The 18,986-nt window shown below is 46.1% G+C and overlaps 1 protein-coding gene across 18 annotated transcripts in view; it reads right to left on the minus strand.

Annotated features, from left to right (window-relative positions):
• Positions 1-18,986, minus strand: part of SLC36A1 (solute carrier family 36 member 1) — a 286,800-nt gene that overhangs the window by 224,704 nt on the left and 43,110 nt on the right. For 5 of the 18 annotated variants that reach the window (XM_082455679.1, XM_082455664.1, XM_082455676.1 and 2 more), the window contains one exon: positions 5,114-9,578. The exons of 10 other annotated variants lie outside the window; for them this stretch is intronic. In XM_082455679.1, coding sequence (XP_082311805.1) covers positions 9,307-9,578 — 272 coding nt within the window. In that variant the 3' untranslated portion in view covers positions 5,114-9,306. Of the gene's footprint in view, positions 1-5,113; positions 9,579-15,320; positions 16,997-18,986 lie in introns of those variants that run through there. 3 more of the 18 variants (XM_082455678.1, XM_082455667.1, XM_082455672.1) reach the window with 3 other exon arrangements.

Below are 18,986 nucleotides of genomic sequence, written 5' to 3' on the forward strand. Positions count from 1 at the left end.
TCTTTTTTGATCCACCTCCTAGAGTAATGGAAATAAAAACAAAAATAAACAAGTGGGACCTAATGAAACTTCAAAGCTTTTGCACAGCAAAGGAAACCATAAACAAGACGAAAAGACAACCCTCAGAATGGGAGAAAATATTTGCAAACGAATCAACGGACAAAGGATTAATCTCCAAAATATATAAACAGCTCATTCAACTCAATATCAAAGAAACAAACACCCCAATCCAAAAATGGGCAGAAGACCTAAATAGACATTTCTCCGAAGAAGACATACAGACGGCCACGAAGCACATGAAAAGATGCTCAACATCACTAATTATTAGAGAAATGCAAATCAAAACTACAATGAGGTATCACCTCACTCCTGTTAGAATGGGCATCATCAGAAAATCTACAAACAACAAATGCTGGAGAGGGTGTGGAGAAAAGGGAACCCTCTTGCACTGTTGGTGGGAATGTAAATTGATACAGCCACTATGGAGAACAATATGGAGGTTCCTTAAAAAACTAAAAATAGAATTACCATATGACCCAGCAATCCCACTACTGGGCATATACCCAGAGAAAACCATAATTCAAAAAGACACATGCACCCGAATGTTCATTGCAGCACTATTTACAATAGCCAGGTCATGGAAACAACCTAAATGCCCATCAACAGACGACTGGATAAAGAAGATGTGGTACATATATACAATGGAATATTACTCAGCCATAAAAAGGAACGAAATTGAGTCATTTGTTGAGACGTGGATGGATCTAGAGACTGTCATACAGAGTGAAGTAAGTCAGAAAGAGAAAAACAAATATCATATATTAATGCATGTATGTGGAACCTAGAAAAATGGTACAGATGAGCCAGTTTGCAGGGCAGAAGTTGAGACACAGATGTAGAGAATGGACATATGGACACCAAGGGGGGAAAACTGCGGTGAGGTGGGGATGCTGGTGTGCTGAATTGGGCGATTGGGATTGACATGTATACACTGATGTGTATAAAATTGATGCCTAGTAAGAACCTGCAGTATAAAAATACAAACAAAACAACTAATACTAAACTTTCATTGGGTTATTTGTATGGAAATATGTTAGTATAAATGTTTCAGACATTACATGAAATTTCTAAAAATCTTATATTTGTATTTGTATGGAAATATGTATGGAAATATGTTAATATAAATGTTTCAGACATTACATGAAATTTCTAAAAATCTTATATTTGTATTTGTATGGAAATATGTATGGAAATATGTTAATATAAATGTTTCAGACATTACATGAAATTTCTAAAAATCTTATATTTGTATTTGTATGGAAATATGTATGGAAATATGTTAATATAAATGTTTCAGACATTACATGAAATTTCTAAAAATCTTATATTTGTATTTGTATGGAAATATGTATGGAAATATGTTAATATAAATGTTTCAGACATTACATGAAATTTCTAAAAATCTTATATGTTCTGGTATAATGTTATAAGTAATAATCCTAGTTATTACTTTAAAATGTATATCTCAGAAATAACTAAAAAAAAAAAAAAAAAAAAGAAGATAGACCAGGGGACCAGGGAACCAAGGAATCAGGGAACTTGGGAACCAAGAAAAGAAGGAAAATGGTCAGCTTGATGAAGAGGAAGGTGAAGGAGGAGGAGACGAGGTGATCAAGATGCTGGTTACATGGAGTAACAAAACCAAGAAACAGAAAACAGCCTTGTGCTTGCTGCTGGGGGATGAAATACTACAACATGGACCTTGACAACATTATGCAAAATGAAAGAAGCCAGAAAAAAAGGTCACGTATTGCATGGTTCCATTTATATGAAATATCCAGAATAGGCAAATCCATAGAGACAGAAAGCAGATTAGTAGTTGCCAAGGGTTAGGAGGAGGGGGTGTATTAATCATGTTTTCTATTTTCTGTATTTTATGATGCTTTGACATCTTGGGGCCTTGTGGACCCAGAAGGCGATTGCCCCTCCCAGAGTCAGCTAACTCCTGGAGAAAGCAAACAGCTTGCCTGAGGACATCCCTTTGAAATGCAAATCAATCAGTCCTGAGTGCAAACCCCAACCCAACTCATTTAATCAGTCTGGAACACAGTCTCTGCCCTCAATCACCCCAGGACCAGTTATGGACAACTAGGGACCACCTCTACAGCCCAGGCTGCTCAAAGTGTTTACCTACCTAACCCTAAGTCTGCTCAGCTTGCTAACCCTGCCCTGCCTTGCCTTTCCCACAAAAACCTCAATAAAGGCTCCTGCCCACATTTCCCCCTCTCTTCTTCTGCCTCTGGATCACCCCTGGCACTTCCCCAGGTGGCTCTGCCTCCTGTTTCTATGGATCTGTGAGTATACAAACTTCATCCTTCGTGACAGTCATATCTGTTTCTGTGTGCCTTACCATACCTAATTAAAACAAATCCCAGGTACATTTTGAAACCAGGGGGAATAGGAAGTGTTTCATGTGTATATGGTTGTCATTTGGGGTGATAAAGATATTCTGGAATTAGCTAGTGGTAATGGCTGCACAGCACTGTGAATGAGCTAATAGTCTCTAGCGGTAAATTTTATTCTGTATTTCTGTACTTTGCATTTCTACATGGACAATCATGTTGTCTATAAATAAAAGGTTTTCTTTCCCAAAAAAGGCCAATGGTAAATAAGCCCAGGAAAAGATGCACAGCATCAGTAGTCATTAGGCAAATGCAAATTAAAATCACAATGAGGTACTACTACATATTCATTAAGATGGGTAAAATTTTAAAAACCACAATATGAAGTATTGGTGAGGATATGGAGCAAATGGAACTTTCACAAATTGTTGGTAAGAATCCAAAATGGTACATCCACTTTGGAAAACAATTTTCCAGTTTCTTATAGAGTTAGTATACACTTAACCATACAACCTCACAATTCCGCTCCAAGGTATTTACCAAAGAGTAATAAACACATATGTCCACACAAATATCTGTACATGAATATTTATAGCAGCTTTATTCATAACACCCCAAACTGGAAGCGACCCAAATGCCCAACGACTGGTAAATAAACAAACTATGGTTCAGCCACACAACAGAATATTATTACACAATAAAAACAAACTCCTGATACATGTCACAACAGAGGTGAATATAAAAAGCATTATGCAAAGTGAAAGAAGTCAGACAGAAAGGACCATACTTAACGTTCCATTTATATGACATTCTAGAAAAGGCAAAACTACAGACAGTTCAGTTGTTTCCAAGGGCCAAGTGGCATGGGGATGGGATTGCAGAGGGGCACAAAGGACCTTTGGGTGGTAAACATTCTGATCTTCATTGAAATGGTGGTCGGTCGGCTGACTGCATGCATTTGCCCAAACTCATCAAATTGTGCACTTAAAAAACAGGTGACTTAGGTAAATTATACCCCAATTTTTTAAAAAAGAGGTGGGGGAGACCAAAGGCCAAGGGTCTAGTAAAGGGTACCAGCTGAAGACACACAGTTTCTTGGCACATGTCTGCAATGGGCTGGGTCTAAGGAAGCCAGCCTACTTGGCAAAACGCCCTAGCTAGACTTAGGACCCAAATCCAGTCCCTGTCACTCAATTTATGTCCGTGCAAGTGCAGTGGGCTTACCTTGAGGGCCTTGGTTACCTGGAAGGGGGGATTATGGCATTATGTACAGACATGAGCAGGAATAAAAACATGAAGAGGTGAACAGTCTAAGAAGGGTTGAATGCTCTGCCCAAAGCCAGTGAGCAAGACAAGATTATAATGAATGCATAACCAAAAAAACAAGTAAAACTGCTTTTCTCTAAGCCTTGGTTTTCTTCAATTCAGCTAATGTTTCATAAAATGTTTCATAAGCCCTTCATGCCAGGTACTTTATAACATTCTCTCTAACCCTCTCAATAGTCCCTAAGGGTGGCCCTCCCTCCTGAGGCTGCAACAAAGAGGGCAAGGCAGCCACTGCCTTGGGAAGGGCTTGGGTTCTGCAACCACAGGGCTCGCATACGTATCCCAACTCTGCCCCTTGCTGGCTGGTGTCCTGGAACAGTCACTGAATGCCGTTGACCCCCCTATCCACCCACCGCCAGTTCCAGTAGTAACACTGACCGTAGAAAACAGGCATCATACTTTCCCCACCTTCCTCTGTCAGTAAAGTTTTACACCTCAGCAGTGTTCCTTGAGGGCTCTGCTTTTAGACAAGTCTAATCTAGTTAGCCAATGAAGATCAGTATTCAAATCATCTCAGGGGCAGCTTGGATGGCCTTGTTTTTCCTCTTAAATGTGACAAAAAGGGAGTCATCTCTTGCATGTCCTGAAATCTATCTTGTCAAGGTAGGTGTTACCTCTTGTATCAGTCAGGTTCTTCAGAGAAACAGAAACAGTAAGATGGAGATATTCATACTTACATATATATAGGAGGTGGTGGGGGGAGAGAGAGAGGAGGAAACAGAGAGAAAGAGAGAGAGACACAGACAGGCAGACAGACATTTCAAGGACTTCAGTGATTGTGCAGGCTGGCAAGTTCAGAATTTACAGGGCCAGCTAGCAGCTGGAAACTCTCGGGCAGGAGTCGATGCTGCAGTCTTGAGGCAGAATTTCTTCTTTCTCAGTGAAGCCTCAGTTTTGCTCTTAAGGCCCTTTAGCTGATTGGACAAAGCCCACCCACATTTTGAGGATAATCTTTTTATTTAAATACAACTGACTGCGGACATTAACCACATCTACAAAACATCTTCAAGGCAACACCTAGGTTAGTGTTTGACTGAATAACTGGGTTATTCACTACAATCGCCCAACCACCTTGACACTTAAAACTGACCATCACACCTGTCCTAGGGGGTCATCTGACACACACAGTGGGGGCTGAGAATTCCTACTCAAGTTTTTGAGAGAAGCAGGAGCACACTTAGGAAGGGCAGGATTGTCTTAACAGAAAAATAACTACCGCCCTTTCTTGGGGAGTCTCCATCCACAGATGGTTCTGCTGTTCCCACTACACCCCTGGATGAGCTCTGTGACATAAACCAGAAACATTTTGACATAAGATCTAGTAAAGGGATCTGAGTGACCAAAAAAAAAAAAAAAGTGAAAACAAGGACACAGACTGCAACCTCTCAAAAATCAAAAATAAAATTCATTTATTAAGGAAAAGTTTAACACATGATCTGTGTGCAGAACCCAAAATAAGATCTTCCATGAGCTCCAGCATGCTCCACATCTCTATACATACCATGCGGAAAACACACATCCAACGCAAGCACATAACGTATACAGGACTGTCTTGTTATTAAGACCTGCTGGACAGTAGTTTTTCATATTCCTCTTATTCACACATCCACTGACATGTTCTACAACAGAGCCACATAATTTTATTGTTCAGTAAAACAAAATCACTTCTACAGCACCACCTTGATTGAAACAAAAGAACACAGCTGACAAGAGGCACCCTCACCCTCACTCCCCACTGCAACTCTGGCAACCTTAGATCAGCACCATTTATGTCTCCTGGCCAGGAAAAGACCCAGTGGTACAAGGACAGGGAAGAAATGCCACAGGCAGATGCTGTGAGAGCAAACAGCCTTGCAACCAGCAGGACTGCCTAAAAGTATTGACCGTGATTTCAAAGACAAACCACTCTCTTTTCCCCTTGGAGACGTGTAACGTACTTTGAAAAATTTAATTCTAAGGCAGACTTCGAGCCGACTCCTGTACACCAAGTCATGCCACCTGCATTTTTTATTTCCACTGTGACAAAGCAGCTTTGTGTTCTGACCGGGGCCGATGCCGGGTCTCGCCTTAACATCCAATCGGCCATGAAGTAAACTGATACAGACCCCTTGTGGTGAGTAGTGAATAGAGGGAGCTGTAAACAAACATAAATTGAGATTCTGCACTTCCAAAAAGCATGAGGTGAACATGTAGTATTAAACAGAGATGATGTCCTGCAATTGAGGAAGGGAGAGATTTTAGAAAAAAGAGAGACAGGAGAACAGGGAGGGGGAAAAGGTTTTCCTAATGTACCTGCTTGCCTGGGGCTAGAGAGTGAATGGTGAGCATCAGCCCGTGAATTTGGCTGGAGAGGTGAGTGACAGAGAAGGAGGGTGTAAGCGTCAGGTTCTAGGCTAAGACATGCCACACAGTCACATATCTCTGGCCAGGGTCTGTGCAGATGAAGGGCTCCTAGCAGCTGGACGACAGCACAACATAAATATAAATAATGCCACTGGTGAATGGTACAACTTCTAGGAGAAAGTGAATAGTAGATGCCAGGTCATGCTGTTCCCAGCAAGAACCTACATTTACGGAGAGGTATACTGCCTACAGGGAGCTGGAAACCTGCTCCCAATAGTGGCATTTGCAGGACAGAACAAGGGGCTCTGAGAAGCTACCTCTGGGCTGATGGAATCTGGGGTTGCCCTGGGGAGACTGGAGAAGGACACAGAGCCGAACAGCACTGGGCCCGAAAGCCCCACGGTTTGGTTTGGTCTGGCAGATGTGGTCTCACACTCCTGAAAGCCTTTGCTCTGTTGTTCCCTGATCAGTCTCTTACTGATGCTGGGGCTTTCTCACCAGAGACTAAAGCAGGGCCCAGGAAGAGGCTGGGCAGCTGGTCCCTGAGAGCACTGGGAGGAAAGCAGGGAGGGCTCCCTGACTGAGAAGCCCTGTGGGCAGCAGAGGAGTAAGCTTCCCTGAGCTGGCCCCGCGGGCTGCTTCCAGAAGAGGAAGGGCTTCCGCCACTACGACCTCTGGCCGACCCTTTACTCGACACCTCATTGCTGTGCAACTGCACAAGCGGGAAGGTCCCCATGGGGTCCGCCTTGCCTAGGTCTCCTGAAGCAGCCATGCAATCGGGCTGTCAAAGCAGCAAAAGCACGGGAAAGCAATTGAACAGGACAAAGGCCAGGCCAAACTAGCTTCCCGAAGCCCCAAGGCTAGAGCTGTCTCTCCTATGCACCACCTTCCCTGGGCAGGGGCCCTGAAGCAAGAGACCTGGGGCCAGAGGACCTCAGTATTGTGCCATCCGGTCCTCAGGTCCCAGCATCACAGGCTGGGTCTCAAGACCCACCTGGAGAGGACTGCCTCTAGCAGTGCCCAGAGCCTCTGCCGTGGAAGCTGTGGGTGGGATACACATCTGATCCCCTTCTACTGGCCTGCACCTTCTTGCTGAAAACAACTCTCAGGACTGCTCTGGAAAGACTGCTGGAACCGGGGCTTGCAAACAGGAGCTGACAGTTCTTGAAGTTACACTTTGGAACTAGAAGATACTTAGAAAGCCCGAGGGCAGGGAAAGCCTTCGGCGGGCAGGGCTGCTGCCACCTCCAGCTAGAACCCTGGTCATGTAAGCACCTGTGAGTGACCACCAAAGAGCAGAAAGGATGGGGGAAAGTGTCATTTTCCTAAGGGAGACCAAATCACCACTGACTGCATCTTCCTAAGTGAATGAATTATTAGGTAGGTCAGGAGTCACTGCAATGAGAGAATCTGGCTTTGGAACAGAAGAGAAAGAAAAAGCTGGGGCTGTGAGGGCGAGTCACAGCCCCTAGGAGCTTTGGTGAAATACAAAAACAAAACCCCTGATAAAGTGGTGCTGTTCTCCCCACTTTCAGGTAGGAGCCTGGTAGCAGGGGTGGAGGACAGCAGAACCCTGTTATATATGCAGGGGAGCACGCACACACACACACACACACACACACACACACACACACACACAGCTCAAGAGATGGAGAGTCAATGAACACCCTTCTGCAATACCTCTCACACCAAGAGGGAAGACGGGGCAGCCAAAAGCAAGGCAAGGGAACTTCCTCTGCCTTCTTGGCAGTTTGTTCCCAAACCTGAAGGCCGACCTTGAGGTGAGTCAGCCCTGAGGCTGTTTCTTTTCTGATACCCAGGGAGGCATGCGGGGGTGGGGAGGGACAAGGGCACGATTAGTGTTTAGAACACAGGAGACTGAAGTCCCAACCAAGTGGTTCCTTTAGAAGTCCAGGTCCTGGAGGCAGCTTGGGGCGGGGCACTGTTTCTGCCCATCCTCCTCATCCTCCGGGGACTGTAAACAACTGAGCACCACTCGTAGTGTCGGACCAGCTGCTGCAAACTCTAGGGACTGAATGTCACACGCTCTGGGCACACTGGCCTCGTCTTCTTGTCCATGGCAAGAGTCTGGGTGTCTTCCTGGACGCTGCCATGTCGCTTGTCTGTCAGGGGCTGAGGCTGGGAAACAGGCCTGAATGCACAAAGCAGCCACTTTCTAAGGCTCCTATGGAGAGAAACACACCCCACGTGGCCATCCTTCCCCTCGGCCTTGTGCGCCGGCAAACATCTCCTGAGTCCTTACATGTCTTCTCAGTAGGAAATCTGGCTGGTCAACGGGAGGCAAAGCTCATGGTGCCCCACAAAGGTCCACACTCTGATGATCCTGATGAAAATCTCTGGGGTCCTGGGCCGAGGGTGCTGAGGGTCTAAGCAGACATCTCCTGCACTAAGCTTCTCCTCAGCGGGAGAAGCTGAGTAAGAGTTTACTGAAGAAGGAACGATTCACAATAGTCCCAGATCCAGAGACGGAGTCTAAAAACAAAGGCTGATTTTAAATAAAATATAAATATTTTCAATTTTGGCAGCACTTGACACCTTCCAGGAGCTCCAGCAACTAAGATAATAACAGTACCGTGACCCACACGAGGAAACCGGAGAAGAGGAGGTGTCGCCGAGGATGACAGCACGCCAGAGACAGTGAAGGCTAAAAACTCCAGCTTTGGGCAGCTGGTTTTAAACTACTAGGTAGGCTCCACTACGAGGTGGAGACTTGAACAGGTAGGAGAATACTGAGGTAAAATATTTGGGAGAGAGATAAGAGATGGGCCCGGCAAGGGCATAAAGAAGGGCATTCCCACTGACTTCATCTAGGCCTGGCCCGGGCAAGGAGAAAACATGAGGTGAGAGACACTAAAATTTTTAAATAAAGTGAGCTGTGCAACAGGAATAATTTGGATGAGGTGGGTCAGAAGGAGAAGGGCAGGCAGTAAGGGAGGAGGCGTGATCAGGGAAAAGAGTTGAAAAGTTCCGGGTTAAAATAAGTACAAATGAACAGAGATGGCACTGCCCCTAGAGGTACCTCCTGCATATCTGCTGCCCACCCTCTACCTTGCCCTCATCCCTACCTGGCTCAGGGAACCCAGGTGCCAGTTAAGGGTACGTGGATGGCAACCTTGCCTTTACCCAGAGCCTGGACCCTACCTGAGGCTCTGGGGCCAGGTGCTGGGGAACATACAGGGCGGAGTGGGCCGGTGCAGGGAACGCACCCAGCCCGCTATACAAAGGCACTGGTGGAGTTGACGAAGACGGGAGTGCTGCTGGGCTGGATCAGCTCGTAGAGGGTCACATACGTCCCCACCACAAAGCCCACGAAGCCCAGGAGGCTGATCAGGGCGTCCTTGACGATGGTGACGGGGCTCATGCCCTCTGAGTGGTAGGTGGCGATCTCCAGGAGGGGCGGGATGATGAGGGCCAGGGCACTGCTGCTCACGGAGCCCACCAGGGAGATGACCAGGTCCAGGCGGGGGATGAGGATGGCCAAGACGCCTGTGGGAGAGAGGACACGCCTGTTGATGACTGCCCAGAGCTGAGAGAGACCGCCTCACTGTTCAGCAAATTTAGCAAGTGTTCTTCTCATAGTATGGAGAGCTCCAAGGAAGCTGAGACATCGTCCAGTTCAATCTCTCATTCCACAGATGAGAAAACTGATGCCCAGAGATGTGGCATGACCCGGGTCTCACAGCAAGATGGCAGAACTGGGACTGGAAACCAGAGTTCCCAGCTTCGCCTGCCACAGTCCTTGACTTCCACCTTTCTGAGGAAAAGGAGCCAAATTACATTCCAGGGTCACCCGGTCCTACCAAAGGAGAGCAAGTGGAGAGCAGGAGAGGAGGTGAACCTTTTCTGAGCAACTGCTCATCTTCTTACCGCTGAGGGTACCTCCGACACAAACCGCTCTACTTGAATGACAAGAAGCAAAGCGGGGAGAACACCCTCCTTCTTCTGGAACGATCCCATGTCAGCCCCATTGCACAGAGCGTTTTCATACAGGGAAAGGAGAAGCAGGTCTGTGTGCAGGCCAACCTCAGAAGCAAGGCCCCCCATGAGGACTGCGTCCCTGTGCCAGGACAAACCAGTGGCTCCCACACCTGAAACTCAGCCCAGGTGTACACGAGGAAGGTGCAACTGATGATAAAGGTGAATGCGGAGGGACTTCCCTGGTGGTCCAGTGGGTAAGACTCCACGCTCCCAATGCAGGGGGCCCGGGTTCGATCCCTGGTCAGGGAACTAGTTCCTGCATGCCGCAACTAAGAGCCCACATGACGCAACTTAGGAGTCCACATGCTGCAGCTAAGAGGTCCGCATGCCGCAACTAAAGATCATGCGTGCTGCAACTAAGACCCAGTGCAGCCAAAATTAAATAAATAAATAAATATTTTTTGAAAAGATGAGTGGGGGCTGCATGAGGAAACGCCATCGGCTTCCAGAGCACACCAGCACCTGTACCACCAGCCAGCTGGCCAGACGGCTCTGTTTAAAACCAAGGGGAGGGGGCTCCACTGACCACACTTATTCCAGTGCCCACTGACCCCACTGCTCCCACCTAACTCTGCTCTCCACTCGGGGGTGAAGGCCAATGTTTCACAGGTTTATTGAGGATTATGGCCTCTGGAATCAGGCACTTGTGTGCAAACCCTGGCTCTGCCTTGAGTGACACATGGCTCCTTTCTATTTTCCAGTTTTCTTGTTGGCAAAACAGGGATACAAAAAGCTCTTACATCACAGAGATGCTGTGATGATCAAAGGAGATTACACAGGCACTTAACTAGAGCCCTGGTGTACAACAGGCACATAATACAGTTAATATTATTCATCACTGGTATATATCTTGTTGCTTATGGAAAGTGCCGTGTTAACTCGTTAGTCATCGGATGTATTTTGATGGATTGTCCTCCCCGCTGCGGGGCTCCAGCCGGAGGTCCTGGGCATTGAGACAGCGATCCAGGGCACATCTGTAACCTCACTGATCCCTATGAGAGGCTCACACTAGACACGGGGCTTTCAGTTCTAACTTCATTTCGTAAAGTAGAAATGTAGTTAAATTGCTCTGAGGAAGGCACCACAGTGGTGAGAGGCCAGAACGTCTTGTACTGGCCAGAGCCCAATACAACCTTTTTACCCTCCAGATGGATTGTCTGAATCGATCGCTGCTTCTTTGGCTGAGCACCAGACGAAAGCAGTGGGCTGCATCTAGAGGCCAGGCTTTATGAGAAACATCTACTTTTAAACTGGAATACCACTCCATGCGGTAAAGGGAGAGGCATGCTGGGAGCCGGGATTTAGCAGGGGAGGAGCAGGGTCACATCACCTGTCTCACACTCACTCTGCAGCTGTGCTGTCCGATAACGCCGCAGTCACTAGCTGTCTCAGTCTAAATGAATTCATTCCCCAATCACGCTGGCCACATTGCAAGGACTCAACTGCCACCTGTGCCTAGTGGCTACTGTCCTGGACAGCACACCTAGAACACTCCCAGCACACAGACCGCCTAGTGTCTAGCAGACAGCACTGGGGAGCATCCACTCACTGAGCTGAACTTCCCTCTGCTCCACGGGTACGGAACTCCACAACATTATTATGGTCCCTGTGGAAGGAAAGGTCAGAAGAATTTAAATGATAGAAAGTGACAGAGCTGGGACTAGAGTCCAGCACCTCAAGCCCCTGCTACAGTCACATCATAGACCTGATGATCAAGAAAATACAGAGTCGGACTTCCCTGGCGGCGCAGTGGTTAAGAATCCACCTGCCAATGCAGGGGACACGGGTTCGAGTCCTGGTCCGGGAAGATCCCACATGCCACAGAGCAACTAAGCCCTTGTGCCATGACTACTGAGCCTGCGCTCTAGAGCCCACAAGCCACAACTACTGAGCCCAAGCACCACAACTACTGAAGCCCACGCGCTCTAGGGCCTGCGTGTCGCAACCACTGAGCCTGCGTGCTGCAACTACTGAAGCTCGTGCACCTAGAGCCTGTGCTCCGCAACAAGAGAAGCCACCGCAGTGAGAAGCCCGCGCACCACAATAAAGAGTAGCCCCTACTTACTGCAACTAGAGAAAGCCCGTGCACAGCAACGAAGACCCAACGCAGCCAAAAAAGAAAATACAGAATGATACATGCAGCAGGAGGGAGAACAGGGGATCTGGTTGATCGGCGGAAAGATCCTGTCTGTGAAGAACTGGGGGAGTCTGATATCGGGTTAGCTTTCCCAGGGATGCACCACAATTGTGTGGTAGAGAATCTGGTACAGGTCAGCCCTGACCTCTCTCTGCTTTGTAGAGGACACCAGACAACGATTTTGAAGCCTGGATAACAAAAGGGGGTACAAGGAAAATGAGTCTCAGATGTGCCTCTGCCGCCCAGGGTTTTATAGCCCTGGGGCAATCCCTTCCTCTTTCTTTCTTCTATATTCAACCACCATGGCAATTATCCATGAATACCCTCACTGTTCTGAAGCCTTCAGAAAGTCTAAAAAAAGGATAAGCTTTTAACTTGCTCTGCAAGTTAAAAATAGTCTGTTTCAGCCTTTAGTTATTTCTAAATAGAGTTGGTGATGTTCCTCAAACCTTCAGGGTTGAATATGGAGGGAAGTTGGAAGTGAAGTGTCTGTAGGCTGATGACAAAATGGCATTCTCATCATGGATAACCTGACGCTCAACAAATGTTGATCTGCTGTGTGACCTGGAATAAGACACTTGCCCTCTCTGGGGTCTGGGTCTCTCTCTGCCTAATGTTTAACCACACAGTGGTGGCTCCAGATGTTCCAGTTTGGAGGAGCAGTGGGGTGGAAACAGCTGAGGCAGCCATCAGACCCCTAAGCCTGGGAGAGGGCTGGTATAGGAGTGTGATTAAAGGTCTGGACTCAGAACCTAGGCTCCAGTCCACCACTGACCAGCCAGTTACTTAACCTGTTTAAGACTCATCTCCCATACTGCTAAAAAGGGACGGTCAAATGAGATCATTCACGTAAAGAACTTAGACTGCTACACACATAACAAGTGCTTCATACATGTTAGCTAATAGCATAACCCGTCCCTGCTCAGTAGTAGGCTGTGTGTGACCTGGGGGGAAATCAGTTCCCATTCTGAGCCTCAGTTCATTTACCCATGAAGCATGGTGGTTGTATTAACATTGGATGATCACTCAAGTCACACTCGACTCTGAAGTTTTAAGGAACTGTGCAATGAAGATTTAGTCACGTAGGAATGTGTTCTGGGATATGTCCCTCAACTCACTGTCAACTGGGAAGCAACGTGTGCTGCTCCAGAGTGGCACAGCGGAGAGACGGGATTCCGCTCTACGAACACATGGTTGGGCCGAAAACGTAGCTTCTAGCCTGCCTGCTTTTGTACCGTTAAAGGGAGTGTGAGTTATTCCTCCTGGTCCCCAGGATGATCCAGCCCACTCAAGAGAAGGGAGGATTTTATCAGAGACAATGAGCCCCTGGAGGAGATAAGTCAGAGGACCTGCCCAGCCCCCCCAGCTCTGACAGTCTGTCCTCTCCCTTCCCTCTCTCATATTAGCCTGGAGGACAGATGGGTGCTTCATGATATGAGTTAAGCGAAGTCACTCGTGCTCCACTCTGATAAGAATTAAGTGAAAACAGAAACAGAAGCTTGTGAGATCAGAATCTTTTCTCAGATTGGATGGAGATGTTCCATTTCATCATGACTTTAAAAAGCAATCTAAACACTTGTTCTTGTTTTTACTTCAACAGATATACAAGATAAGTATGTTTACCAAAAATATCCTTAATAGAAATATTTTTAAAAGGGCAGAACTTTTCTTTTAAAGCCAGGACCACAGGGTTGCAAACGGAGCACTGTCTTCCTGTCCTACCTGGCCTGGATATTCAGCTGAACCAAAATACAGCCTGGCATTGGAGAAAGATAATGGAGGGAGAAGGCGGGAAGAGTGAGCCTCCCGCTAATACACTGGGGGAAGAGGAAGAGAAAGGGACCCAAACTGAGGGCTCACTAGCCAAGGCATCTGTTTACCACAAGGCAAAATGTGGCAAACTAGTTTTCACTAATTCCAGAGGTGGGAATCAGTACTTGGGAAAGATACAGGAGCAACTAAAACCTCTTCTAGCACTGAATGTCTTTACTCCATGAGTTAAAATAAAGCCCTCTAGAAAGAGAAACCCAAGAAGGCAGAGATCTTGGGAAGCAGCCAACTGGGAATACCCTATCTCTACTCCTCCACGAAAACAGCACTCCATGCAAAGAGGAAGACCACAAACTCCCAACTGGCAGTTGCCAGACCTCTGCATTAGCCTAGCTGTGGCATGAACAGAAAGGGGACCCTGAGGACAACCAGACCACATGATTAGTGAAGAGGGCTCCAACTGTATTACAAAACATCTTCCCTTTGGGTTAAGAAACACTGAAAATGTGACTTTAACTGCTGAAGCAGCAGGAGGCCAATGGCCATGTTCAGAGAAGGAACTGATTGGGATTCTGGAGCCTGTGGTTGTAGACCAGCAGCAGAAAGAGCTGACTTATGCACAAGAGGACAGAAAGCACTTTAGAGACAAACACGCACTGACAGAAATCCCTTGGACACTTACAGCTCCCGTGTCCAGAAGTGCTTACTGCTATTTATTATGATCAATGCTGGTGAGGCCCACCTGTGTGACTCTTAAATTGCTAGAAATCTGCCTTTAAAATTAACAGCAGTCTTGGACAGGATATACAATTTCATTTAGTGGGAGTATAAATTTTAAAAATAATACAAAAGCACGGGAAACAACTTATATGTCCAACATTAAAGGAATAGTTTAGTAAATACAATTCATCAATAAAATGGAATACCATGCGGTCATAAAAATATTTATGAAGGATATGTATATTCATGATGTAATTTTAAACAAAATGCAAAAGGCAAAGTTATCTGTACACTAGGATCTTTTCTCAGATTGGATGGAGATGTTCCATTTCATCATGACTTTAAAAAGCAATCTAAACACTTGTTCTTGTTTTTACTTCAACAGATATACAAGATAAGTATGTTTACCAAAAATATCCTTAATAGAAATATTTTTAAAAGGGCAGAACTTTTCTTTTAAAGCCAGGACCACAGGGTTGCAAACGGAGCACTGTCTTCCTGTCCTACCTGGCCTGGATATTCAGCTGAACCAAAATACAGCCTGGCATTGGAGAAAGATAATGGAGGGAGAAGGCGGGAAGAGTGAGCCTCCCGCTAATACCTCATGGGTGCTTTTTACTATTTGTAAAAAGCACCCATGAGGGACTTCCCTAGTGGCACAGTGGTTAAGAATCCGCCTGCCAATGCAGGGGACACGGGTTCGAGCCCTGGTCCGGGAAGGTCCCACCTGCCACGGAGCAACTAAGCCCGTGCGCCACAACTACTGAGCCTGTGCTCTAGAGCCTGTGAGCCACAACTACTGAGCCCACGTGCTGCAACTACTGAAGCTCGTGCACCCAGAGCCCGTGCTCCACAACAAGAGAAGCCACTGCAATGAGAAGCCTGCGCACCACAACAAAGAGTAGCCCCCGCTCGCTGCAACTGGAGAAAGCCCACGTGCAGTAACGAAGACCCAACGCAGCCAAAAATAAATAAAATTTTAAAAAAGAAGAAAAAATAGCGCCCATGAGGATTAACACAGAAGATAAAATGCAAAAAAAAATTATTTTAAGTCACTGGGATACTGGGAATTTCATTTTTACTTACTCCAGATCTAGACAGTCTTCAGGTGTTTTTACATTAACTTTCTTTTTTCGAGCAATACTTTGGTAGAAATTCAAAATCAGGCTCAAAGTAGCTGTGCAGCATCACAGAATTTTAGACACGAGGCGATCGGATACCCTTCATATCTTACAGATGAAGAAGCTGAAGCCTTGCGACCATCCCCGCGGTGGAGACAGGGAGTACGGTGTACAGCTATTAATGCTACTGCCCTTTTTCTTTACAGCTGCAAGACCAAGACGTGGGAAAGGCCAAAAGGCATTGAAAAACCGCTTTGTTTGGACCTGGAAGCTTCATGCTCTAAAGGGTCTGGATGCTTGGAATGTTCTACATTTTAGTCTAAACAGGCTTCTTAATTGAGATGGTTTTGTTGTTATTCTATCTTCAATAACAGGTTTGTGACATTCTCATACCTAACTGAAGTAAAATGTTTCAAGTGGCAAATGCCACAGAGAATCAGTTCGAACCACTGAAGGACAGGTTAGGGCCTCAAGGACTCCAAAGAAACTACTCCGTACAGCCCCGGCTGCCCTCAGGTGGAGTCAGCCTCTTCCAGCCTCTTGTTCTACACAAGTTCTGGACATAAGGTGGCCTGCTAAGCCTGCATGTCCAAACATACAGGCTGGAAGTAACTACTGTCCCACATGAAATCATAAGAACATGAGCACCAGTCTCTGATGTGTGTTATTTTCCTTTCCTCTCCTCTCCAACAGTGTGAAACTAAGCATCAAAAAGTAGACACAGGGCTTCCCTGGTGGCACAGTGGTTAAGAATCCGCCAGCCAATGCAGGGAACATGGGTTCCATCCCTGGTACGGGAAGATCCCATATGCCGCAGAGTAACTAAGCCCGTGCACCACAACTACTGAACCTGTGCTCTAGAGCCCATGAGCCACAACTACTGAGCCCGTGCGCCACGACTACTGAGGCCCACGTGCCTAGAGCCCGAGCTCTGCAATAAGAGAAGCCACCTCAATGAGAAGCCCGTGTACCGCAACAAAGAGTAGCCCCTGCTCGCCACAACTAGAGAAAGCTTGCATGCAGCAATGAAGACCCAACGCAACCAAAATTAAATAAATAAATACATTTATTAAAAAAAAAAGTAGACACAGCCATCTTTGGTGGATGGGGAAGAGTGGTGAGAAGGTTGAATTCCAAGTGGAAAAAAAAATGAGGCTGGACCAAATGTTCCTGCTTCCCTTGGGGTCGAGGGTAAGGAAGAGGAGAGAAAGTTGAGACAATGACAAGAAAATACCCAAACTAGCAATAAAATGAGCTGCCATTAAAATTTATAGATATAATTGAAAACAATCAGTTACATCAAAGATCTAAAATCACATACCAATTAACCTTCTGCTCTGAAGGTACAGAGAAACAAAAACAAATGAACTCAGATAAATGCAATTAAGTTGGTGCTACAGTAAAATGCCTCTCTTGAATCCCACAATTACTTCACAGTCTCCAGGGAAAGCAAGAGAAGCCTAGGGCTGGGAGATGAAGGGGTTGCACCCTTTAATAGGATGACAATGTAAGGCTAAGTCACAAGCGACCACAGGAGAAGGGAAAAACAACCCAATGCGCTTGAAGATCAAAAGCGGCTCATGTCATTTGAGAGTCATGCTGTAGAAGGGAGGTGAGACCCACAGACAGTGCCAGGAGAAGCAAAGCGAAAACCAAGAGGCATCTAAGGATAGTATGAGGTCTGTGAATCAGAGACTGCTGGTTCCTGCGGGGCGCAGCGGACAGGAACCTGGCAGGAAGCACGACATATGGTAGCGGAGGCTAAGCCAGGCTTGAGAAGAAAATGAAAATGGGGCGGTGAGAGGAGCCAGGGCCAGCTCAGTGCCCCAGCTCTTCCGTCAGGGACAGCACATTGTACCCAGACAGACCTGCCTTCTCTCGAGGAACCACTCTGAAACAAAGCCCATTATTTGAGCTATCCCTAACCTTTCTTCCAGCGCCCCTTGGATTCAACAATCAGGGCCCTGAGAGTTGACATTATGAACACTTTTCACGTGGAAGCTGTCTCCTCAACACTCAGAGCTAATCCATCCACAGAGGAAACATACATATTTGATCAAAGCCTCCAGAGTTGCCAGCAGGAGACAGGAGTAAAATCTAGAAGAGTCCAAGCATCCTATCTTATCACACATTAAGGCAATTTACTGGAAAAGCAAGCTACATCACATTCCTCCCTTTCAGTCGCTTTGGGGCAACAGTGGCCTGCAGGCAGTGGGTTGTTTCTCTAGGCTGGTCTAGGAGAGAGCCGGAAGGGCTGTCAAATAAAGGCTATAAGAAGTCAGATTCTTGGTTGCCATCAGCTCTCTGGGGCTGGGGAATCTAAGGTACCCAAGGTCCTACCCAGGTCCACCCTATAAGAAATCTTCAGCAGGAGAGCTGCCCAAGATTAAGGTCAAGGGACAGTCTTTAGTTCCTCAGCTCCAGTAAGCTTTTTCCACGCAGATCCAGGATGCTGAACTTCCACCCACTGTCCTAGAAGTAATATCAGGAAGACAACTGCAGGTGGCTTGAGGAGGTCCATTCCAGGATGGGCACTAGTCTGATTCCCACGTATGCTTGGGTAAGGATGGACAGCCTCTTCCCTGTCCTCCTCTTGCTAACAGTTAACCAATAAAGTCATTTCTGACTTTCCATACTATGAGTGCATGCTAGACAACTTTCACATCATTCATCCCTAAAACATTCCATTCTGGTCTAATTAAAAAATCACATAGACCTATCTTTACTTTATAGAGGCTTGGACTGGATAATTTAAAGAAAGTCCCAGGGAAGTCTCAATATAATAAGGAAAGACGTTTCTTTTCCAAAAGAATAAAATGAAGGGGAAAAAAAAAAAAAACTTAAACACAACCAAAAAGAGAAATCTATGATTGAAGCATTCAATTTGGAAAGAAACTGCAAATCGCCTAGAAATTTAAATTAGATATTATAGACCAATTTATTCAAGGATTCTCTATTCTATCAATTCACAGAATCTTCAAAAAAAAAAAAAAAGAATTTATTTTTAGTTTTGAACTTGTACCAGTTTTAACCAAGAGCAAATAGGGTGATATCTCGTCTCTCAACTCATGCTCCTGGGTGTGTGGTCAGGGAAGAGGAATAAAACACAAAGTGATAAGTCAAACACCTGGGTTAATCAACAGAAATTTTCTAAGAAACATATTTTAG

The sequence above is a fragment of the Balaenoptera physalus genome, assembly GCF_965194825.1.
Source record: "Balaenoptera physalus genome assembly, chromosome: 3".
NCBI lineage: Eukaryota > Metazoa > Chordata > Mammalia > Artiodactyla > Balaenopteridae > Balaenoptera > Balaenoptera physalus.